At 43.0% G+C, this 25469-nt stretch overlaps 1 protein-coding gene across 5 annotated transcripts in view; it reads left to right on the top strand.

The window, feature by feature from the left end:
* The window catches only part of NHSL1 (NHS like 1), a 203519-nt gene that overhangs the window by 59433 nt on the left and 118617 nt on the right, over positions 1 to 25469 (top strand). The window contains exon 1 of one of the 5 annotated variants that reach the window (XM_059700466.1): positions 16314 to 16350. The exons of 2 other annotated variants lie outside the window; for them this stretch is intronic. In XM_059700466.1, the coding sequence (XP_059556449.1) occupies positions 16329 to 16350 (22 nt within the window). In that variant the 5' untranslated portion in view covers positions 16314 to 16328. Of the gene's footprint in view, positions 1 to 16313; positions 16351 to 22054; positions 22427 to 25469 lie in introns of those variants that run through there. 2 more of the 5 variants (XM_059700462.1, XM_059700459.1) reach the window with 2 other exon arrangements.

Here is a 25469-nt window from a genome sequence, read left to right as displayed (position 1 = left end):
CACAGTTAATAGCAGTTTTGTTTGTAATAGCCCAAAACTAGAGAGTAACCAAGTATCTTTCAGTGGATGAACACACTGTAGTATATCCATACCATGGAATAACACTCAGCAATAAAAAGAATGAACTATTCATACAAAAAACAAAAATGAATCTCAAATGAACCTTTGGATGAACCTCAATGAAGTGCTGAGTGAAAAAAAAGTAATATTCATGAAATAACATAATTATAGAGCTGGGGAACAGATTATTGATTGTCAGGGGTTGGGATGGAGTGATTATAGCGATAAAGTAGTGGCATGAGGGTCTTATGATGACATGGATTTGGTGGTTGTACAAAGTGACACGTAGTAAAATTGTATAGAACTACACACACACACCAATTCCATATATAACTGATGGAATCTGAATAGGATGTATGGGTTCTACCATTGTAGGTCTCCTGGTTTTGATATTGTACCATGGTATACTTATGTTAGACGCTAACATCGGGGGAGCTGGGTGAAGGGTGCATGGGGCTTCCCTGTACATTTCCTTGCACCTTCTTGTCAGTTGATAGTGACTTTTAAATAAGTTTTAAAAAATAAATCTGATGCTTCACCTTCACATTTTGAAAACGAATTCCAGTTTAATTCTTAGTTATCGTTTTTCAGTGTATAGGTGTTGCTATCCCATAGTCTGAAGAAATAATGAGAGATTTGTTGTGCTTGAAGGGTTTGCAATCTGATAGATCTCCTTATGAAAAAGTTAAAGCATATACATTTCCTTCTTTTTTAGTCTTAGTTTTGTGTTTGTTAAAATAAATGAATTCTGGAGTTTACATAGCGCTATTGCCTGATTTAAGAAAAACTCTATGGTTGGTATTAGTCATAGTTTAAAGAGTAATCTTTAAAGAGCAGTGTCCCTCTCATGCGTTTTTCTGCACGACAGGTGCAGTTGAGCAATAGCCACATGTGTCCAGGGATGGAACTGAATGCGTGACAAAAGGTCAAAGGATTTTCCCACAGATCACAAAGAATGTTTTGCATTTCCTTAACAACCTAGGTGTTGGTTTAGCTTGAGATTGGGTATCCATAGAACTAGAGGACATAACTGAACAGATTTTTAAAATAACAGTGGAGAAGGCTGCTGTGTTAGAATGAAAGAGTTACAATCAGGCCGAAGAATATAATCAAAAGATGCGTAACAATCCTGGTGAAGTTTACTTTAGATCTAAGTTTCAGCATAAAGGGTTTCAATTTATAATGGAACCAGATTTTATAGTCATCCCTTTCTAGTTAATCAAAATTCTGTCATGTACCTGTAATCTCTTAAAAGGTAAATAAAGATACATAATGTTGGAGTAGAATCCTTTGTCTTCTATTGAATTTAACGTTTTCATAATTATCACAATGAAATACTTGCCAATGGTTAACAAATGATTTTGAAATGGAGGCAGTTTTTTTCCAAATAGATAGTTGTCTGTATAGTACACAATGATGCATGCAGACATATCATGGTACAGAATAAATTGTCATTTTTGGGGGGATGAATTTTCTTAAAACATTTTTAAATATTAGAGGTTAGGATTGTTGTAAAACATAATTTCCCCCATAATTGAAAGCTTTTGGTCCTCATAATTGCCAAATATATGAATTCTAATGAGGATATTAAGACCTAAGTGTCTGATTTCTGTGTTTACTAAAACCACTAAAATGAGAAAATTTTAAGTAAAATTCTGGATTTTTTAAGAGCACCTAAAATTATTTTTTCCATTTAAGCTTACTGTAATTTAATAAGAAACAAATTTCCGAGCTCAAGAAAACATGAATTTTACTTGATTTTGCTTAGCAATATTCTCTTTTGATTCAAAAGAAAAAGTAAAAGTAATAATTGGGAAGAAAGTTCTTAGGATTTTCTCACTCAGCCACCTAGAGTTTAATGACCTTTTATAGTGCTGAGAAACACTGTTAATTTTTTGCAATAGACTTTGCTAATTCAGGGTGAAAGAAGGCAGCAAAAGAAGATCAAAAACACGTCTGTATTGCTTCATTTAAAATTTGCTGTGGTTTATCTGGGTATCCAGAGTGTTATATCCAGAATTCTTTCAGAACCAACAGGAAAGATGTGTAGGTGACATTGGAAAGTTACTTCCTGGTTTCTTCACAGATAATACACTAACCTAACCCAACCTGAGACCTTGAGATCAGATCGGACCAAACCGAACATCTGTCATTTGATAATCTTAAGGTAGCTCAAGCACTCAAGGAGAAACTGGAGGTTTCCAGGGTATCTGGGTTACACACTGGGTTAGATAAGCCAATTCTCATTTCATTAGCACCATTATTTCTGCATTTTTTTTATACAAAGAAATAAAAAGACTTTTAAAGAGTTCCCAAATCTCTTCCAGTTAGAACAGGCTACCATAAAATACCTTACTGTGTAGAATTAGTTTTGAAAACTATATGATAGAATTCAAAACAGTTAGGTAGCTCAGAATGTTTTATTAGGTCATAGTGTTTCCCTGTGTTAAGAGTTAAACAAATCTGATCCGAATTTTACAGCTGGATAAATTGGAACACGCAGAGCGTGGGTGAACTGCCGCTGATCAAACAGGACCGGACACGAAGCCAGAGTTTGAGCTCTGAACTTTGACTCCTGCACCTTTCGCAATCTAATGATTGAAAACACAAGGATGACCTGAATTAAAGAGAAATGTGCAGAAGGTCATTGACTGTAATTTCATCTTCATTCTAGTGCTCAGGGTGTGAGGATGCTGTCATCCTAGAAGGAGGGGAGGCAGGCTTTCCCATTGGTGGGGTCCTGTGGTTTCTCCCACCCGACTCCCAGGAAGTGCTGCCATACGTATTGCCCGTTAGAACAAATCTGGACCTGTGAGCGTTGTGGAGGAAGGGTCCAGGCCCGGGATGTTCTTTAGCTAGTAGTAGTTCTTGGAAGAAAGACAGGTGATCTTAGGAAGATGTCAGACAGTTTCGTCCTGTTCTGGCCCTTAGGAATACCCATCAACATTTGAAAGTGTAGGGGCAGGCAGGCAGCTACATGGAGGTAGGTTAGGGAAATGAAGAGATTATGGTCTTCATTAGGGAGTCTTAGATACTCACTCGATCACTGATTCACTAGTTCAGTAAAATAAACACCATTTTGTTTCTGTTCTGGAGTTGGAAAACAAATAGGGTCTCTCTCTTTTTTAAAATATATTTTTATTGATTTCAGAGAGGAAGGGAGAGTGAGAGAGAAACATCAAGGATGAGAAAGAATCATTGATTGGCTGCCTCCTGCACGCCCTTTTCTGGGAATCAAGCCTGCAACCCAGGCATGTGTCCTTGACCGGAATCAAACCCGGGACCCTTCAGTCTACAGATCCACTCTCTATCCATTGAGCCAAACCGGCTAGGGCAGGGTCTCTTAACTTTACATTAGGTTTTCACATTATTAGAAATGATATGTGTTTTCCCTCGGCTTTTGGTTACAAATCTGCATTTCTCTTCATTGTCTTATTTTCAACCTAGGATGATCTATTAGAAAACCTAGCAGATACCTTTATATTTAGGTGTAACTTTGTAAAATTGATACAGTGATGTACTGTATGTTACATAGGAGAACAATGTTATATTTCCTTGATTTCTTGAACTTTTAATTGAAAGGTAACATGCATACAGGGAAGTGCACATACTTAATTGCTTTTTAACGTGTGGATGTCTTCATCTTTTGAACACTTTCACAGTAGAGTTGTTTTGTTCTGTTTCCTGCACTGACTTTAATGGGTCATAATGTTCATATCTGGGTGTTCCTGATGTTCAGCTCTAGTGGAAGCAAGGAGGGCCATGTTGACATTAAAATACCAACATGGAAAGGAAATGTCATTGCCATAGGGCCTGCTAGAAATAAGCCACATTAATTAGGTGGGAATCCTGTGCACCTGAAACTTTCCCTGCGGTTTTTGTTTTTGCTTTTGTTTTGTCAACATAACTCATGCAAGGTAGGAATAATTTGCTGCTGCCGCCGCCAGAAGCTGTTTTAGAGGGTTATCTCGTGGAAGCTTAGAGAACCTCCTTGCCCTGCCACCTTGACTCTGGGACCCTTAGGAGCAACTCTGCTAAAATAAATCAGTTGCAGCAAACTCTTCGGGATGTCCTTTCGTGGTGCTGCTGATTCTTTCAAGAACGTTATCTATTTTGGCACATGTATATCACTCCTTTAACAGATGAAGTACTGTTCAGTTTCTTCACTTGCTTGTAAAGAAGTCATGATAGTCCAGCCATCCACTTAGTCCATCAGAATCCTATTTTTATGTGTCCATATAATCCTTTTCATCTATTTTTAGATTCACTGCATGCTTTCCATGTAGTTGATGAAAAAGCTTTCATTTAAAAAATGATTTCCACATAACCCTGGAGGCCTCCTATTATAGTTTAACAATAGTTGGGATGTTTGCATTGTTTGTGGAAACTGCAGAGTAGATCAGTGCTGGCAGGTCAGGGAACCCTAGACCTAAAGCTGGAGAGCCTCAGGGGTGGAAATTTAACCTCTTTATTTTACAGCCACATGCCAGAGTTTCAGCAACTTCTCCAGGCTTCCTCCACTGGTCAGACTGTCAGTTCTGATTCCTAGGTCTTTTCCTACATCAGATTGACCCTTGAATACCTGAAGGCTTTCAGTTTTCTTTTTAAATATATGTTTATTGATTTCAGAGAGGAAGGGAGAGAGAAAAGTAGAAACATCAATGATGAGAGAGACTCACTGATTGGCTGCCTCCTGCTTGCCCCACACTCCGGATTGAGCCCACAATGTAGGCATGTGCCCTGACCAGGAATTGAGCCGTGACCTCCTGACTCATAGGTCATCACTCAACCACTGAGCCACGCTTGCTGGGCAAGGCTTTAAGGTTCTTGCCAAAGAAATGGCTTTCTACTTGCTTCGCATGAGAAATACAAAGAAAGAGGTACTTTTGATCTGAATATTTTTGGTTTAGGTTTTCAAAGAGAGGTATATGACCTTCTTTTCTCCTTGGTGTTGGGCAAAGGCAGTGTTAAAGAGGAAAGAGACCCAGAAATGCCCCCATGCTATTAATGAGGAGACGGGAACCGGACTGGAACCATGTCTGTGTGTCAGTTACACAAATCCAGTAGCAGGTGCATGTGCAGAGGGGGTGTGGACCAAGTCAGGAACCTTGGCCGCCTCTGGACTTCTCTTCTCCTCTGACCTCTCATCTCCATCAGGACTCATGGTTTTGTTTCCTAACCATTTCTCAACTCTGTCTTTATGCTGGACTGTTCTTACCCATTTAAGGTGTATGGGTACCTTTTCTGCTGATTAAAGAAATTCAGAAAAGAAAGAGGGAGAGAGTCTTTTATACTCTATTCCAAGGTTTCCTATTATATTGCAGTTGGATTTTTAAATTAAAAAAATATATATCTTTAATTTTAACTCCTTCCTTCTTCCCTATTCTGACATACTCTGCTTAAGGCCTATATGTATAAGGTAGGTTAAGTAAATATAATTTAGGAAGAAAACTGGTTTTCAAAAATCACTTTCTATCTCAGGTAAGTGATGGACTACCCCCCTCACCCTCTACCCCCCCCAAAGAAGCCTCTCCCCTATGCTGTGTATTATACAGTAGTCTTGGCTTTAGCACAGTGAACATTTCTGGTTTTGACTTTGTCAGGTGACCTCCAAAGGTTCAAGGCATGTAATGAAATGCTGAGTCCCAGATTAGGGTCATGTGCTGGGTGGGCTGTGTGGGGGAGCTGAGATTTAGCTCGTGTGTGAACCAGCAGGCACCCAGCCCCAGCCATCTGCACTTGAACGAGCTTTGTGGAACATTCTTTGTTCTAAGCACTGTACTCCTCTCAGAGTAAGACATTTTTATCTCTTTGTGAAAACAGCCCACAAGAAAAACACACACGCCCACCTGTGAATGCTGTTGATTTGTCTGTAAACGTGGGGGACTCAGGAACATTTGCTCCGTAGCCCTTCCCTTGTTAATGTCAATGTGCCCGATTTACAGTACATGCACAATCCATTATTTGTCTATTGACCTCATCTTCCTAGAAGCAGAACAATGGTTTTCAGCTCTGGCAGCCCCTCCATGGGAATCCTGTTGGATTCTGCAGGTCTGGCACGGGGCCCAACATCTGTAGAGTTAAGCGCTCCCTTGGTGATTCTGATGTACAGCCATGGTTAAAAACCACTGCCATGGACTAGCGCATGCGGAGCCAAGAGTTCAGGGAAAACACAGAGCCCCTCCTAGTCGTTTTGCAGGAGCGGGTATAGAGACTGCTTTCCCCGGAGCTGACAGCCCAGTTGGCAGTGAGAAGTTAAGTTCTCAGGGATACAGCTCCTTTTAGGCTCCTTCTCCCAATTCCCCTTGGACTTAATGGAGACTCCCACCTTATGTTGAAATCCATGTGAATGGGAGTCTAACTGTTCACTGCTGCTGAGAGCAAAAACGAAGGGTGCTTTTTGAAAAGCCTGTTTGCCACCCTGTTGCTTGGAAGCTGCTGGAACCAGCCTAGTGTGTTTGTATTTATCCCCACCATCCAGATAATACATGTGATCAAATCAACTGAAATTTCCAGCCTTGGAAATTCACAGCATCATTAGCATATCAAAGGCTGGGAAAGTCCTGTGGTTACCAAAACAAACAAAAAAACCTTTTTTCAAAACTTTGAGTTAAACAAACTTATTTGCATAGGAAGAGACGTTTTACTCCCATACCTACAGTGTTTCCTAATACCATTTTGGGGAAGACTGGCCAAGTCACTTTTTGATTCAGTCATTTTCTTAGGGTTAATTTCTGACAGCCGAACCTTCTTTTAAAATCCTCTTTGAAGTTGGACTGAATTAACAAATGGAAGGGTTGGCAGAGCAGTTTACTAATTCATAACTACATCCCCCTGCTTTCTTTGTGTTGCTAAGTACTATAATCTTTGACCTGAAAGGAAGAATACTGCTAACAAGTAAATATTTAAAAGGCCCCGTGAAGTATAATGTGCTTGAGTTTGTGCCTGGGGAGTCTGTCTGCTGGATGAAAGAAATGACTCACTTTTCATCTCCTAAATAGGCCGTTGTTTTACAGTAGGTTGAAAGGAAGTATTTTAAGTGCAAAGGGTTAGATTTCTTTTTATTTTTAGATTTCGCTAGCCATGGGCTTCCCTGATTGGAAGGTGGCGTGGTAAGTCGTAGTTCCTCAGTGTGTCTGTGCCCTGTGAGTGAGTTAGCAGTATTGTGAATGAATGAACTCTGTGCTACCAGAGGCGACTTGGAACAGTGTGAGGAAACGGAAACATGACTCATTGATGTACTTGACGAGTATCAAGGGGCCTCACTAACTTCAGAGCCAGCCCTGAGGGTGGTAGAGCAGGCAGAGCCCTGATGGGGGCCGGGCGACCAGGGCTCTAGGCCCGACGGTGCCACCGACCACCTTGGTGACAGTGGTCTCATCACCAAACCTCTGTGAATAAGCGGGAGGTGCGATTATTTGTGGCCAGGATAGCTTCCAGCTTGAAGATTAAATGAGTCTTAGAATTGTGATTTTTCTGGCTAGTGTGGAAGTGGGTGTGTATGATTTAATGGCCTTCAGATGGGATTCATCGAGGATCCATGAAACAAACCTTTATTTTTAAAATTTGAAGTGAACTGCTATGACAGATTGACCAGGGGAGTCCGTAACAGACAAGGAGGGAAAGCAAACTGTGGCATGTTGTGGGGAACTGACTTCATGTGGCTGAGGCATTTGGTGTATGGGATGGTGCAAATGTGATACTGTGGGGAAAGGTTTATTATTGTCTACAGGCAAAGTGTTGCTCTATCTGGGTTTCTTTTTAAAAGTTATAAAATAGCTCCTAGGGACACTGTTTGATATGCTACACTGTTTTTAGAAAATATTTTGACCACCCTACTGAGATATATATCCACAGACATTTTCCCTGAAGAACATCAACCTGGCCCAGCTGGCTTGGCTCAGTGGTTGAATGTCCACCTATGAGCCAGGGGACCAAGGTTCAATTCCTGGTCAGGGCACATGCCCAGGTTGCAGGCTCGATCCCCAGTGTGGGACGTGCAGGGGTCAGCTGGTTGATGATTCTCTCTCATCATTGATGTTTCTATATCTCCTCCCTTCTTGTCTGAAATCAATAAAAACATATTTAAAAAAATAACAGTAACCTTCCAGTTTTTAGTTTTGCACAAAACAATTTTAGTTTTTGCACTACAACAACTTTTAGTGTTTTATTGAATGAAAATAACCTTGTGTCCTACTATTTCCTCTCAGTGATCTTTCACGCAGACTGGATCGACAGGAACCATGAAATACACTGCTGTGCCTACCAGAAACTTCCTATGTGTTTTTTAAAGGTGATAATCTGGTTTATTTAGTGTAATGTTTTGGGGAGGAAGGAGCTAGCACAATTTGCTTGTGGGTCATGATTAGTCCACTTTAGTTTTATTATGCTATGGAAACACATTGTCTTGAAATAATTGTGAAAAAAACAACAAACAGAACAAAATAGCCTTGCCAGTGTGGCCCAGTATTTGAGCGTCCAATCTATTAACCAGGAGGTCACAGTTTGATTCCTGGTCAGGGCACATGCCCAGGTTGTGGGCTAGATCCTCAATGTGGGGCGAACAGGAGGCAGCTGACAAATGATTCTCTCCGCATCACTGATGTTTCTGTTTCTCTCTCCCTCTCCCTTCCTTTCTGAAATCAGTAAAAATGTATTTTAAAAAAACCTCAAAATATTTTCAAATGGTAACTTTCAAAGTTAAATCATATTTGAAAGTTTCTATAATTTTATCCATTTTCTTTCCTGCAGCTTAAGCCAGTGTAAGATTCACTACCAGTGTTTTTTTCTTCTTGAAAAATTGGTAGCAGTCACCTCTTACCTATTCCTTTTTTAAATTATCTTTTGCAAATTCTCAAGTTCAAAAAGCTATGTTTTAACCATTTCCATATATTGAAGCCCCATATAGTGCTATGTGCTTGACTCATAACCCCAGTAGGTGGCAGTATTGCTATTCTTGTTTTGTGTGGTTTTTTTTTTCTTCTGTGGGAAACTGGTTCAGAGAGGTCTGACCAAGATCAGTTGTCAATAAATGTGTTGAAATCAAGATTGGAACCCAGCTCTGCCTGATTAAAATATTTGTGCTTTTCTCTCTCTGTGTTTTATTGGCATGTTGGGTTTTTTTGGTGGTGGTAGAGTGTGTGTGTGTGTGTGTGTGTGTTAGAGAGAGAGAGAGAGAGAGAGAGAGAGAGAGAGCGAGAGAGCGAGAGAGAGAGAGAAAGCCTTACTTTTTATGTTATCTATTAAGTAAATATTTACTGAACACCCAGAGTTGGAATTTTTCTTCCCAATCAATTGGTGGCTATCATTGGTGGACAGGAGACGGGATTTGGGTGGTCAGACATCCCAAGTTACCTACAGCAAGCTAAGGCTTGAATCCTATGCGACCAGCTTCCGGGTGCCATGCAGGTTCTCAGAACGGAGAGTATGGATATGGAAACAAACAGCCACTTTGGAGAGTCAGAAATGATGCTGTGGAGGAGGAGGCACTGAGATGACTCTAGAAAGGCTCATGGAAACATATGGCTATGGAAGCACATTAATTGTCATGGCGGGGGGCTCTTCTGGGGGAGCCCGAATTGATGGCGAGAAGCCTGGGTTTGGTTAGAGGTGGTGGCTAGTGAGCAGGGTGACAAGGTCAGGGCTGTGGTGGGAGGGTGATGAGGCAGGAGGCGGACACACAAATGGAGCCCAGAGGGGTCAAGCTGAGGCCCGGTGCTGCCGGAGCATTCCTCGGGGGAAAGGAGAAAGGTAGAGGGACATCTAGACTGTTGCCAGGGGAGGTTATCTTTGAGTGTGAATGTAAAGGTGGGAGTGAGGCTTAAAGGAACATTTAAAGGTTGGGAACAGCCAGGAAGACGTGAAAGGTGAGAATAGAAAAATGAGGGTCCAGTTAGGGATGGGCAGCCAAACTTATGGGCAGGCTGTTTTCTCCGTTCAGGAAGTGGGGAGGGCGGAGAAGAAGGGTTACAGTGAATGCCAAGTTGCAAGGGGCCAAGAGGAGTTAGTGCTGAGCCAGAATGTTTACTGAGGAGTAGAGACTGGCAGGAGGCATTTTGTTTGAAGCAGAGGGGTTCAGAGGAAAAGGAACACTGCATCTGGAAAAAGAGATTGAAAATGCAAAGCAGGGAGCCAGTTCATTCATGCTGCAGACAGCGGTCAGGAGGCAGGAATGAACCAGGAGAGGCATGATGGGAGACACGGGTTTGAGGTGAAAAGGAGGGTCTGGTGCTGGCTGGGGTATGAAGGTCCCCAGGTGATCAGAAGTCTTGCTGGGCATTGCTGGAGCCCCCGGCCCACGTGGAGCAGCAAGAGGTGGATTAGTGCTGCCCGCTGCACGCCGCTTACCTGACCTAGTCTTGAGAAGCGACTGCTCACCTGTGGGCAGGTTCTGACAGTGCCCATCTCACCACGACGCGCACGTTAGGTTGTAGCACACGTGCCCTTCAGGTAGTTAGCTCACAGCCACTAGCCCCAGACTTGACAAGTCCCCCAGCTAATTGATTCCCTGTCCCTTTGTTTCAGACATTCTATGGGTCTGGGGCGAGGCCCTGGCACCTATATTTTAATGAGCTCCCCCATGTCATTGGTCATGTCAGTGATGGGGCAAGTTTGGGAAACACTTATGTAGGCACCTTGGGTCTCCTAAAGGCTGGACACTGCCCTCTGTAATACTTGCTTTTCAGCTCCTCACCCTTGCAGGCCAGCATAGGTACAAAAGATACATCTGAATGTTACGCTGCAGGTTATTTCAGTGAGTGGCTACTTGACTGTTTTTATTTTGTAAGGTACCTTTCAGGGTCCTTCACTGGTTCTTAACCCACTCTGGGTCAGTGTTTGAATACACTCTTGCTGGGCTTGATGGAGGATAGATTGTTCTGTTCTGCCACCTGCTGGTCAACCACAGGCACGTGTGGTGTTTTGAGGCCGGCCTCCTCTGTCAGACAGGGTTTCTCACACGCAAGTTTCAGTGGTGCATAGGTGAGGCAAACTCTTATTTCTAATAGAGCCATCTGCTCTACGAAAAACGCTTTACACTTAATATTGCAAATCGGACAGCGTTAATTTCCTCCTCTCTGGAGCTTTTCTGCAGCCCAGGTGTTAATAACAACAACACATTCTGAGAGACCCGTTTGCCGTGTTAATGTCACAGACTGTTCTCTCTGTGCCTTGTGTCTGTTCTGTGGGTAGAGGATGCTGGCGGTTCCAGGCCGTGGTGAGGGCAGGTGGGATCCAAACTCTGGAAAAGAGGTGTGATCTTGGGAAGCTGCTTTATCTCTCTCAGGAGCAGTTCAGTGTTGTGTCAGCACATCATCGTCATCATCATCATGTTACACTGTTGTGGGACCCTGACTCTGGGTTCTAACTTTGCCCATGACTTAAGCCTGACAATTAATTTCTAAAAATTCTGTAGAGTACCTGTGAGGCCACATAGCTACAGAGCTGGAGGCCCTCAGCTCCCAGGTTTCTGGAATTTAACCAATCAGCATGAAGCATAGGACTTGTTTTCCTACAGCCTAGAAAGCAGTGTCTGCTTGGGCCTTGGGGCGTGTGCCTCCTCCGACCCCACCTGGTCCCATTGACACTCAGGTGCAGAAAGCTTTAGAGGAGGCTACTTTCATGCTTTGTATCTGATGCTCTTTTAAACATTTAAAAAAATTAGAATTAGAAAAATGACAGGCTTCTTTTTTCCCTTTTCCTCTTGAATATTATTGATTGAAACACAGAACTAGCATTTAACTTAGCTCTATCTATAATCCTATATAATAAACAGGCAATATGCAAATTGACCGCCACACCCTCACACAAGAGGACCGCCTCCATGTGGCCACAAGATGGCTGACAGGGTAGGGCAGTTGGGGGCAACCAGGCCAGCAGGGGAGGGCAGCTGGGGGTGAACAGGCCTGCAGGGGAAGACAGTGTGGGGCAACCGGGCCAGCAGGGGAGGGCAGTTGGGGGCGATTGGGCCAGCAGGGGAGCAGTTAGGCATTGATCAGGCTGTCAGGGGAGTGGTTGGGGGGTGATCAGGCTGGCAGGCAGGAGCGGTTAGGGGCAATCAGGCAGGCAGGCAGGCAGGCAGGCGAGCGGTTGGGAGCCAGCAGTCCCGGATTGTGAGAGGGATCCCAGATTGGAGCGGGTGCAGGCTGGGCTGAGGGACCCCCCCCCCCCCAATCCCAGTACACGAATTTTGTGCACTGGACCTCTAGTCAAAATATGAACACTCTCAAAGATTAGTGGTTCTTAATTGGGGGCCGGGGTATACTTTCCGTAGACCATGAAGCTTTTTAAAAATACAAGTGTCAACAAAAAACCCAAAACCCAATCTATGCATGACTTATCAAATACGGATCTTTTATAAAAGATGATTCGGATGTTCACCAATGGTTGAGAATCAAGGCACTAATACAGTTTCCATTGGTGTAGCCCAGGAGTGGGCAAACTTTTTGACTCGAGGTCCACAACGGGTTCTTAAACTGGACCGGAGGGCCGGAACAAAAGCTTGGATGGAGTGCTTGTGTGAACTAATATAAATTCAAAGTAAACATCATTACATAAAAGGGTACGGTCTTTTTTTTTTTTTTTTTTTTTTTTTAGTTTTATTCATTTCAAACGGGCCGGATCCGGCCCGCGGGCCATAGTTTGCCTACGGCTGGTCTAGCCCATCATCCTGTGTTTCTTTGGGCAGCAACAGGCCATCAAACCTTGGGGACTTACAGTGTCCCAGGGTCTGTGCTCAGTTCTGGCTCTGGATACTGACAAATGTTTACCCATCATCCCCTCTGTCCCCGTCCCTCTCTTCTATCTTTTTTTTTTTTTTTAATATATATATATATTTCTTTATTGATTTCAGAGGGAAAGGGAGAAGGAGAGAGAGATAGAAACATCAATGATGAGAGAGAACCATTGATCGGCTGCCTCCTGCACACCCCCCACTGGGGATCGAGCCCGCAACCCAGGTATGTGGCCTTGGCCGGAATCGAACCTGAGACCCTTCAGTCCGCAGGCTGATGCTTTATCCACTGAGCCAAACCGGCTAGGGCCCTCTCTTCTATCTTTACAAGGCTGGTGGCAAAACATTTTTTTAGACCATTGGTTTCTTTAGTTATACTGTGGTTTGAGGCCATCCCTTAGATAGATAAATTAGATTTTGAACTTTCTTCAGATTCACTGCAATCTCATTTTGTGGAGGGCATCTTTTCTGGCAGTGGTTGAACATATGCATGCGTGTTAATTCTTCAGTGACTTAGGTAATTTAAGTAGTGGCATTTGACCTGATGGTAAATGCAGGCTGTAGCCTGCTATAATTGCTGCATGCTGAATAAGCTGTACTGTACCATGTGATAAATGAAAGGTTATTTGACCCCATTAATATTTTTTCTTATTTTGAAATGTAACTTATTTTTAGCTAAGCATTTTCTTATCAGCTATAACCAATAATGTATGTTTTATGAAGCTATGCATTGGTACTTTTCTTCTATATTAATTTTTTTCCCTAGAAAAATTATCAGCAGAGTAAACATTAGAAAATGCCTGGACACAGTGTGTGTGTGTGTATATGTGTGTGTGTGTGTGTGTGTGTGTGTGTGTGTGTGTGTGTTTATGTATGGTTTGATGAAATTTGGAGTTTTCTATTTCTTTATTTTTTACTGTCATTTCTTATGAGGTAGCTACACCTGTGCTATTTTTGTAATCATCCCTTTTAATTTGTCAGCATTTCACACTTTTCTCTGAATCATTCATTGCCTCACATCACTTTGGGAAATGTGCCTAACAACTGACCCAAGTGCAGTCACTTGAGGATTTTATCTTATAGGTGAGATTTGCCGGCGTAGTTCTCACCCTCACAGCTCTGGTGTTGAGTGCACTGTTTGCCTGAGAGGAATCTGACTCCCACTCCAGCTCACCATCCCCTTCCTGTAAATCCCAGGCATCATTTTAACCGCCTGCTTCTGGCCTGACCCGGGATCTCCGGTGTCCACCAGCCACACCTACTTCACGGCCTGTAAGATCCAGGGCTGCCTCTTACTGCTGCTGGGGATGAACATAACCTACTGATTATTGGCGTCAGCATTTTTTCAGTTAGTTTTTATTACAACCTGAAGAAAGTTCCTGGTGTCTGTGATGCAGGGGTTTGAGCAAAGGAATGAGAATTCAGGGCATTGCTCACCTGGGTGCCTTTGGAGGCAGCACTGTCTTAGTTCTCCCTGTATCTCAGGGAGACCACTGAGTAGCTGGGCTGGGGTGGGAGGGAGATTAGAGGGGAAACTTCTGTAACTCATGCCTTCACTTTGCTTGCCAATCTCTGTCTACCCACTCCAGTCCGCCATCAGTGGAAAGGGTCTAGTGTTTATTTTGTAGAAGTCCTTCATCCTTCTTTGAGGTTCTTCTGCTGGCTTATCCTGCTTGGAGCAGTGTATTACAGGAACAAAAGTCCTCTGGATTGAACATCCATTGTGACCCTGCGGAGCAGATGTTTCAACCCAAAATTTCTGAATGTCCTAAGTGTTTTTTTAGGCCTTTGTTTTCTAAACTTCTCCTTATCAAGATGAGTTTATTACTTGAAGACTGACAAATGTGATTGCCCAGAGAAAGGGAGGTAGTCACTATCACATTGGATTCCCTTCTCTCAGTAGCCTTCCTACTTAGAGATTTTGATGACAGAGTTTTTGATGATGGTCAGTTGGCCAGTTGGCAATGCACATGACTGTAAAAACTGTTGAGCTGAAGAGAAAAACACAAAGATAAAGCTGTCTTTATGTTCAGCTATGTTTTCATGTGTTCCAGAAAGCTTAAATTTGTTAAGCTTTTAAAGAAAATACTCTTATGCAATGAATGAAATGTTCCACTCTCACATCAATGTTTCTCTTTCTCTCCCCTCTCTAAAAAGAATAAAATAATAATAATAAAATATTTTAAAACATTTTAACTCCTCAAGGGCAGGGTCCTGTCTTTTGTGCTTTAGTATCAGCCTGCCTGGCTGATATCCTGGATCAATAAATATAAACTGATACCTTTATTGGGGCACTTTCCCACCTCTGGGAATGCCTGGGATGATTGCAATAATTCTATCTATCTACCTACCTACCTACCTACCTACATCTGTCTCTCATTGTTTGAGGAGACATTGAATCTGGCTACTGGGTACTACCAATAAATGCATTTTAAGTACTTTATGCCCAATTCTGTTTACTCATATCTTTACATCTATGATTTGTCTTGGTCAATGGAATCACTGCAGGTATCAGCAGTTTTTAAAAATTTTTATTTGGTATCGGTTTCAGGTGTACAGCTTAGTGGTTAGACAATCATACATTTTACATAATGTTCCCCTTGGTAGTCCCAGCACCCCAGCTGGCACCACACATAGTTATCACAACATTATTGACTAGCCCTGGCCAGTGTGTGTATTCAGTTGGTTGGAGCGACCTCCTGTACACCAGAAAGTAGAGGGTTCAATTCCTGGTCAGGGCACATATCCAGGTTTCAGGTTTGATTCCTGATCAGGGCAGCTGATTGATGTTTCTCTCTCTCTCTCTCTCAAATCAATTTTTTAAAAATCTTTAAAAAACCACCAATATTAGTGACTATATTTCCTATGCTTTACTTACTTCCCCATGACTACTTCGCAACTACCAATTTGTGTTTCGTCAGGTATCAGCAGTATTTAACATGCGTTTAGTATGAAATGATAGTGCAATAAAAGTTGGCTGAATTGATAAAATATCTGTTAAAAAATGACATATTCAGTGTGCTCTATAGAGCCATAGTGAATATAGGTGTAAAGAGAGCTAAATAGAATAAACCCTTTGGAAGGTCACTTAAGATTGACTGGAAAATTTTTGTCTTAAACATGTACCAGGAAAAGCTAACGTAAGACATTTTTTCCATTGCCACAGAAAAACTAAATTCACACAGGGGAACTAAATGCCCAGACTGTGCGGATTACCAGGGAGAATGTGGCCGCTTTTCTGATTTTGGTTTATTGATTGTTCTAGATTCTGAGCAGGATCATTGGATTCTGGAGTTTTTTAGATGGAAGCCGTGTAGATGATTTAACAAATTTTAAAAATTATACAGCCTAGCAGTTAACAACCCTCTTCCTTCTCCAAGTAAAGCAGTACAACTCTGAATAGTGGAATTTATTATTAGCTCTTTAATTTGGCCTACATATACACTTTTTCATTTTACAAATTTTACTTTTACCTTTTGGAATTTAGCAATAAAGAACAGATTACCATAAAAGTCTCAGTATCTCCTTTTCCAGAAACATGTTAAGATCAAAAGAAGGAGGTTAGTCTTTCGACCAACATTTGTTCAATGTTGTGTGTAAGGGACTGTAAGGGACTTGAAGGTGGGAAGGTGAGATGCCTGTCCTCGGGAGCGTGCTGGTCCAGCACTGCGCTAACTCGAAGGTGGCCTGTGGCCTGGCAGCGCCCGGGCCCTTTAGGACTTCGGAATGTCAGGCCCTGCCACAGACCTGAGTCAGACTCTACATTTTAGAAGGTCTATGATTTATGTGCATAACAAAGTTTGCAAAGGACTGGTTGAGTAAAGAAGAAAAAAAATAATTATAAGGATCATTGGAGAGGCTGTAGGAGAGGCACCAAGTACAAAGGAGATCATGATTAAAATATTTTTTTAATTTGGCATTTTATTTCAGTTTGAGAGTGAGCTCATTTTGGTCTTCTTATATCAGTTTCAGGTGACTTCCTCAACTGAACCCTTTGGATGGGGATTATTTCATTAAGGTTGGGACAGTTTGGATGTTTGGTTATTGATGCTCAGTACGCCTCTGCCATCCAAGGCATCTGTCGGTGATGGCTCTGTCCCGGGTGACTTCAGCCCCCTGCAGAGCGCCCGCCCCAGGGGATGGAGAGCAGGAGTGCCCTGCCATATTGCTCCCGTATCAAGTGATCCCATGGGAACCACAGGGCTAAGGCTCAGAGTGCCAGATCTGTGCAGGGTCCTTGTCAGGCATGAGGACACTGAAAGGTGGGACTTAAGCTGTGATCCTCCATAAGTACAAATGCTTGTATTTAATCTTCCCTTTTAGGGAACCAACCCTATTAACTCCATGGAAAGGGGCATCTTCTGATTCTTAAAGCTAGAGCTTAGTGAAAAGGCAGTGTTTTCTTTTTAATATTGAAACAGTGGTAGGTGAGGGGACCCTGAAAATAGGCGCTTCTCTGAATAGGCAAGAGGCTGCGCTTTGTCTTCTGTGACCTCTTTCTCCAGTCCGCCGGCTCTTTAGTTCCATAGGGGCTAGGAGGTGGGTGGGGAAGGAGGATTTAGTGTACTGTGGGAGATGGTTTGCTTGGCCCTGAGGTTAATATTTTCTTTTTCTCCTTTTTAGTTACAAATAATGTGTACAAATTACCCCAGAGAAAGATTTCCATTTAAATCTGCTCTTAAATTATGCATAAGAGATGACAGTTGGACAACCTACTGTACCCTGTCCTAGTAGCTAAAGGTCCCAGTGGGTCGTCTGGGTGATTCATGCGGTAATCTGATAGGGTGCACACTTCACTGCCCCTGCCCGGTCTGGCTGCCTGAGAACAGGACACAATTTAGAGTAGCTCTCCTCACTCCTCTATATGTTTTTCCCCCCAGTTTTGTCTCTGTTCATAAGTGTTCTGTCTGTGGGCCCCACCTCCAGCCACACCAGCCAACCCCACCAACTCTTATCTGTGTTAGCCTTGTGCTCTGTTGGTTTCTGACTTCAGGGTTTTGTTTCTCCTCTTCCTCCTTCCAGATTTGAAGGGGAGGGTCAGGGCAGAAAAGGCACACAAGGAAATTAAAAGTCACAGTGTTCATTTGTGGCCTGTGAGGCCAAAAAGCTGATGGCACTTGAAATTAGTTCCCACTCCTGGCTGGCATTTTACACAGATGGCAGGTGGACCAGTTCCATGCCTGAGTGGGCTGAGGGGTTTGTCTAATCCTGTCCCTGTCATGTGTAACAATTTTTATTAAATAAAAAACTTCCATTTGAGCTAAACGCCTTTTTTTAAGGATGGGTATATATTAAAACATTAAATATTGTATCTTTTGGCGAGGACCCTTCAAATGTAGTCTGTCCCTGTGACTCTTGGTAGCATCATAAATTACACTTGATCTTAGCCAAAAGGCCGAGAAGCGATAGCATCATAAATAAATTTTTCCAAATTAATGGGCATTTGACTCATTAATTCCCAAAGAAGGTGATTCTCAAACTTCCCTTAGTAATATATTCTGGTGCCTCCCGTTCTTACAGTTAACTTCCTTAGTGTGTTACTGAAATCGTTCCTGAAATAATATAGGGCCATTTCTTATCCTTTTGTTAGTAGTCAGTGGTAAGCTTCTCACCACCCTCAAGGGCTAAGAACTTAATCATACACCTGGTGTAGACCCCTCAGCCACTTCACCCCTTGGGCTTCCATCCCGTAAGTGCAAGGACAAGGGTGCTGGCCAGAAGGCGGCTGCGACAAGGCCCTGCTGCAAAAGGCATGTATTTCATTCTGTGAGCCCTCCTCCACTCCCACTGCTTGTGCAGCGTAAGTAGGATGATCTGACTTCCTGATGCCTGCAGCTCCGAGGTGGCACGTGGTCGGAAGGGAGTGGTTATTGGCATAGACGATGACAACAGAAGTGTCTGTTTGACAGCCTGACAGTGAGTGGGGAGGTGGGAACGCACTGCACAGTGAGGGATGGGGTAAAAATCTGTTCGGCACGCCTGTTTCAAAGGTCTAGGAAACGTGTTCTCTAGTGTAGATTTTCATGGGGAAAATGGTTAAATTAAGATCTTTCATCGCATTGAAGAATACAGCTGAAGCTATTTGAAAAGACAGATTACATTGTAAAAATCAGGATTGCCCACTGCAGGGTGATTGGGAACACGGGCAGTAATGTACAGGAAGTGCGCAGCACAAGTAGCCACGACCCTGTGCTGGGAGGGGTGGGTGTGCAGGGTCATTGGATTGATAATCCAGGTAATTAAAATGTGTGGTTCATCTTAGTTACCAAATAATTATAGTTTGAATGAATGTAATAGCTTTTCACGCGGCCCACTTACTGGTACGGTCTTCTGAGCTAATTGCAATATATATCTAACATGGATAGTTAGAATCTCAGTGTTTCCTCCAAAGCTGATTTAAACCATTATGCTCTATCTTGTCACATAGGAACTCGGATCCCGTTGTAACAGTAGTTAGCTTATCTGACCTTCTTTTACCTTAAACAAAGATATTAACAATCATGGCCTGACAGAACAGAAACATGGATGAGCTCGTTACTGTGCAAATGTACCCATAGGTCTCGTGAGTAATAGGAAACCTGTTAAGGTTGTTGGGAAGTCAGCCTAAGTGTGTGCTTACTTTGAAGGAGAGTCAGGAGTCTAGTCCCTGAACTGACAGGTGTCCTTCCTGGTTGCTTGGCAGTACCTGTTCCTCCAACCCCTCCCCTCAGTTCCTTCCCAGATGTGTGTAGGAACAGGTGGTACTGGAGGAAAGCACACCAGGCACTAATGACATCCATTCATCTATGGCAGTTCTCAACTGTGGGTCACGACCATCGGAAAACACATAGAGCATAGCAGATACTTACATTACGATTCATAACAGTAGCAAAATTACAGTTATGAAGTAGCAACGAAAATAATTTTATGGTTGAGGTTCACCACAACATGAGGAACTGTATTACAGGGTCGCGGCATTAGGAAGGTTGAGAACCACTGAATGCCATTGTGTGTGCTTGTGGGCGCACTCCGAGGAGCCTGAGCCGGGAAAGCATTCCATAGCACTCACCATATGTAAAGAGCAGCACAAGGTTTATTTCAGAGCTCAGGTATTTCTCTATTAAAAATGGAGACATCAAGGAGGAGACAGTTGAGTTTCTTGTTTGGGGTCCATGGATCCTTACGGAATGGGTGTCATGAATCTCTGAAATGCTAAGCAGCGTTTGAGATGTTTACGTATTTTCTAGCATGATGGTCCTTTTTTTTTTTTTGCTTTTTATATTTTGATTCTCAAAAGTTCCGTGTCAGTTCTTGACACAGAAAGAACACTGGGTGTTTGAACTTCGATGTTAGCCACTGGTGCTGTGCATCATTTATACCATTTTGCCATTGTACCAGTGATCAAAGTCGAGATATCATTCCAGTTTACTAGCGGAAGCAGGTCCAGAGTGCTTGGTGATGCAGCTAGCGTCCCCGGTAAGTGGTGAAGCTTTCAGCCCGGTGGTGTCTGACATGACCCGGTTCCGTTACTGACTCCTCTCTGTGACATTGGGTTGTCACTTACCTTTCCGGGCCTGAATTTCCCCACCTGTAAATGGAGGGGGTTAAACAACATGATCTCTTAAGGACCCTTTTAACTTCTCAATTGAGTCCATATCTGCATCACCCGAACTGCTGTGGCTTCACCCTTCAGTCCAGTGCCTGTCCTCTGTCGAGGTTCCCGTGGTGGTGTGAGCTCCATCCCAGGAACACTCAGTGTTTTCCTATCAATGTTATAATCCCGTAAGCTTGTAGAGAGCCCTTTTTTTAAAACCTCAATTAATTGTAGATAAATGACTTTTATATATAAAAGACTTTTTAATACATAAAATATATTTAATATAAATTAAAAATCCTGCTTTTATAATTTTTAATCACAGTTTCTTTTCTATTGCAGTTTGTTAGTTTTAATATATGTGCTCAATTCTGAGTAAAGGAAAGTGAGATGGACCCAGTTCTCAACCTGCTGCTCATTAGCTTCACTCTGAATAACATTTTGGAGAGGGGATGCCAATATATGATGGAAAGTTGCAGGGACTCTTACCACTCCTGGGAATTGTGGAATTACGTTGGCCTTGATGAAATGCTTTCCAGCCTGTGGCTGTAGGTATTTTGCATGTCACATTAAGGTTTTACGTGGGGCCTGGGGACTGGAGCCTGCAGGTAATTGCTGCTAGCGTGGCTCTCAGGTGATGGTTCTCCCCGGGAGGAAGGTCATTCAGAGCGAGTGAGGGGTGGCCCGGGGGGTGGGCTGCCAGGGGGCAAGCAGAAGGGGTCCTCAGCCCCACCCGGGCTGCCCCGGGAAGAGAGGAGAGACCATGACAGGTGCAAGGATGGCTGCACTTCACCTTGCCGACAGCCAGGAGTGAAGTGATAGCTGGGTCAGGTTTATTCTCTTTGGAAGCACGTCTCCATAGATAATGACATTCCTACATCCACCTAGGAAGGCTGGATGTGTCTATCACTATATACTCTTTTAAAACCCCTTCTCAAAACCCCACCCTGAGAAGCGTGGTCTGATAATAAGCACGTTGTTCTGTTTTTATCACCGAAGTCTGTTTTCTGCACAGACTTGCATTTCCTAGTTTTGCTGGAGTTGAGAAGTTTGAGCTGCCTCTGAAGTACTGGCTGTGGGGAGGCGGGGTTGCCCGGCTCCAATGAGGTGCCTTCAGTGTGGGGAAAGCCTATCGCCTTTCACCGGAGCGCCTACTCTGTAATCCAAGCACCAGCCACGCAGCCCGTTTTATTGTTTGTGGAGTCCTGTGGATCCTGAGCGGCTCCTGGCTGGGAAAGAGGGCAAGTGGGCGGCTCAGGACTCTGCACGCTGGGCTGCGACAAGTGAGCCGAACTCGACTTCTCCCAAGTCACCTGCGCGGGTGAACGCTAAGCCGGGCGCCTGGGTTGACGCTGAATCTCTTTCTCCAGCCGAGGAGTTCACAGGCGGCTGGCTTTCTGCCCTTGCGAGGAAAGATGCCTGGGAGGGGGGTAGGATTACAGGCTGGGATGCTAGGTGCACAGCAGAGAGTCGGAGTGCTTTGGTTCTGTTCTCCCCAAAGTCCTGACAAGTGTTGCTGAAATGAACACCCTGCTTGATTTTTAAATTTTTTTTACTTTTAATTTATTTTAATTTTATTGTGGTGTGTGGCTATCACTGATCTAGAAACCAAGTAGCACAATGTGGCTGGAGTAAAAAAAAAAAAAAATTATTTTTTTAACTCTTCACTTTCCTTTTCTTTGTCATTGAGTGACAGAGACACAATCTTTTTGCATAAAGCCGTCCGTGCCTGACTCTCACCGTTGTCTGAGTAAGTGGGAAGGAGCAGACTTATGGAAAGGACCCGGACCAATTTTTAAAAAAGAAGCTTTTTGTCTGCTGGGCTGTCCTTTGTCTAGAGTGGATTTTGATGTGAAAGAAGATGAAAAAGGAAGGCTCTTCAGGTTCCTTCAGACTCAAGTCAAACCCAGGCTCCCTCTCACGTGCTGTGAGTTGGATAAATTTCTCCTCGCTGTCCAGGCAGACAAAGAGGCTGTTTCGCAGTGACGGGGAGCTCTCCGTGTGTGGGCAGCAGGTGGAGGCGGATGATGAGAACTGGATATACAGAGCCCAGCCCAGGAAAGGTGACTTGATTCTTCGTTAATTTAAACATTTTCTGCAGTGTGCCATGTAGAATTCTTTGTTTCTAGCACTGATGTCCCTTCACAATCTTTGGCCTCATTAGGCGTTTTGGGTGGTTTTTGTATTGGAATTCAGTGTCATTCAATTGTTTCCATGTCTAAAATAGACGGGCTCCTCCAGCTAGATTCAGCTTGAGATTGTGCCCCTCGGAGAAGGATAAAATAGCCGTTATCAGTCCTCAGCACTCCCCCCCCCCCCCCATCAGATCCGCACGCTCATGTGACGTGGTGAAAAGTTCAATGGTAAACCACCATCATAGGAGGAATCTTCTGCTCTTACAACACTTCGAGGTCAGGACGTGGAGCTCTTTTCTGAAACAGTGCCCTGAGGAAACGTTGGGAATCATGGATAGCCCCCTAGCATCTTCTTAAAGAAGACTGATGAATCATAGGAACGCTTGAATTGAACAGGTGTTGGGTGACATCAAGGAAATTAACTCACGGAGGGCTTAGCCAAAAGGAGTTTTTGGATTTCTTTCAAGTTCCTTTTCAGACCAATGTTGATCTCTGTTTTCAGGTTTAGCATGTTTTGCCTCCCTTAAGGTGAGGGGGAAATACCAGTCCCAGGGGGTGTGGGGGGGGTGTGGGGGAGGAAACATTTCAGTATTTCTTAACACCCCTATTTTATATTTAGAATTTGAGTTCTTCCTCTTAGCATGCTTGCTGTAGACTGGATTGTTAGGCTCTAAAATGGTTTCTCGATTCGGAGCAGTGGCAAAGCCCAGTCGGGGAGCACTATTTAAGTTATTACAAAGGAACCTGACATTCCTTGGGATTGTGTTTTCTCTGTTGATCACATTTTTCCCGTGCCAAAAGAAACTCTCTAGACTCTTTCAGGGACCTGCTCTGGGTCCCTTCTTTGGGGAAACAAAACTGCTGAAATGTGAGAGAATAAACTAAGCTATGTATGTACAGTAATTATATTCCATGGACTGAGAATCAAACACAGCCCTTCTTCCTGGATCATGTGTGTTAAGCATTTGTTCTTGTCTGTTCAGCTATGGCACAAGGGTGACGAGTTAACGCTCTTTGAAGATGTCAGATATTTACTGGGTCAAGGAGCTGGTCGACAGTGGTCTGCTGATCCTGAGCTTAAAAATGCAGGTTTTCATTTCCGACGCTGTGTAACTGCCAGCCGTAGACCAGGCATTTGCGCCTGATGTCGGGAGTTGTGTAGTTTAGTAAGTCCGTGAACTTTACTTTTCTAAATCAGGCATAAGCTGTGGTTTCAGTAAATGGATGGGTTGTAATGTTTGAAGCAAACATGTTAGAAGGGTGGATACAGTGGTGCTGTGGTTGTGGGAGGGTGTAGTTTTGATTCTTTTGGCCTTTGCCAAACATTTAGTGTTTTTTTATATATTTATATGTTACTTGTTTTGTTTTAAGTCAACTGCTGTCAGAGTTTTGTTAAAGATTGTATACATGTGAGCATGTGGATTTGGAATTTCTATCATAGATGCTTTATCTAAGTTAACATTAATGGGAAAGAGACTGAGAATTTGCATGTGTTCATTTTAGTTGGGAAACGAAGCAGATATTGTACAGTTGACTTGTGAAAAATAAAGAAGTCATTGTAAAGAACAGGGGTGACTTGTAAAGGGAAGGGAGGACTTGTTTATGCAATAATACAAAAGATTGTGCTCTTTATCCCTCAACGTAATAGGCACACAGTAGCCTCATGAAGATAAATGGAAGCATAGTGCAGCATATGAGTTTATGTGGTCTTAGGAATAATTAGGCATGGATAATATTATCATTTTTGACATATGGAGTTGGAGGAAATCCTTAAAAATCTAGAGATAAAAATTAATGGCGTTATATTCTATTTTCACATTTGTCTTATAAAGGTAAGTTGACTCCCAACTTTGACATGTGGTCTCAAAGGCATGTTATAACAGTTGATCTTTATTCTATGTAATTCTTTCCTTCGGAGAAACACAGAAATGACATTTGTTTATGCTTGCAGATCAAAAGAGTTAAAATAAAAAATTATGCAAGGTTGGAGTTTTATCTTAGGAGCATCAAATAAGCTAAAACTCTAGCAAGGAATGGCAGTCAGTGCTAAGAATGCCCAATGGCCATATTAGCATTTGGTTGCAAATAAACATGCACTAAAGACCTATTGATCTGATGGGAATTGTGCAGCACCCTTTTTTCTTATACATTTATCTGCCCAGACCACATGCATCTGAATCCACTTTCCTTTCAGCCTGCTCCCTAACCCCTGTACCTTATGTGAGCTTTTTTTTTTTTTTTATTTACACAGGTTTCTATGAGCTGGGACAGAAAACAACAACAGGGCGGTCTCAATGAACTAGATAAAATATTAAGTGGCACTCACTGTTTGTGTCTTTCCACATAGAGCACCAACAAGCAGTGACAGCGAGAGGACAGTGTAGCCTAACAAGTCAACCTCAGTTCAGCAGTTGGTCTCCCCTGTGTTGTGTCCCCCACCTCCCCTCTCTCACCCCCGCAGCCATGGGATCTTTCTCCTTCCCACCCTGCCATCCAGCAGCTGCTGCAAGGCGGGAGTGTTTGCCTGCTCCCTGCCCACTGTGTCCAGGTCACATTGCTTTGCTCATAATTGTTTTGCACTTTAGCCCATTGAATCCCTACTGTCAGTGTGGGTAGTATGTTGTGTAAGATGCACAATCATTTTGTAAAACAGTTCTTTCAAGTTTTGTTACAACCAAAGAAGCTCTTTTTATAGTGACTCTCCATGCTGGATTGCTCATCAGAAACATCGCAACAAAGTGTTTAAGTTGTTACTCTTATGGATCTCTACCAGTACACAAACTTACAGCTTTGTAGTTTAATGTTGTCACTTGTACTCAAGAAGCTAAAGATAAAATTACAGTTCTAGAGACTTTGGGGGGAAACTTTTTATAAGAATAGCATGCTACTAAGAGGCATCTTTCTGAATACACTACTTTTGCTGAGCCTCAAAAGTAACTAGAAGATAATACTGATGTAGCCAGGCAGTCAC

Source organism: Myotis daubentonii, chromosome 6 (assembly GCF_963259705.1).
Source record: "Myotis daubentonii chromosome 6, mMyoDau2.1, whole genome shotgun sequence".
Classification (NCBI taxonomy): domain Eukaryota; kingdom Metazoa; phylum Chordata; class Mammalia; order Chiroptera; family Vespertilionidae; genus Myotis; species Myotis daubentonii.
The sequence above is the reverse complement of the archived record's forward strand: the minus strand, read 5'-3'. Positions and strand labels throughout refer to the sequence as shown.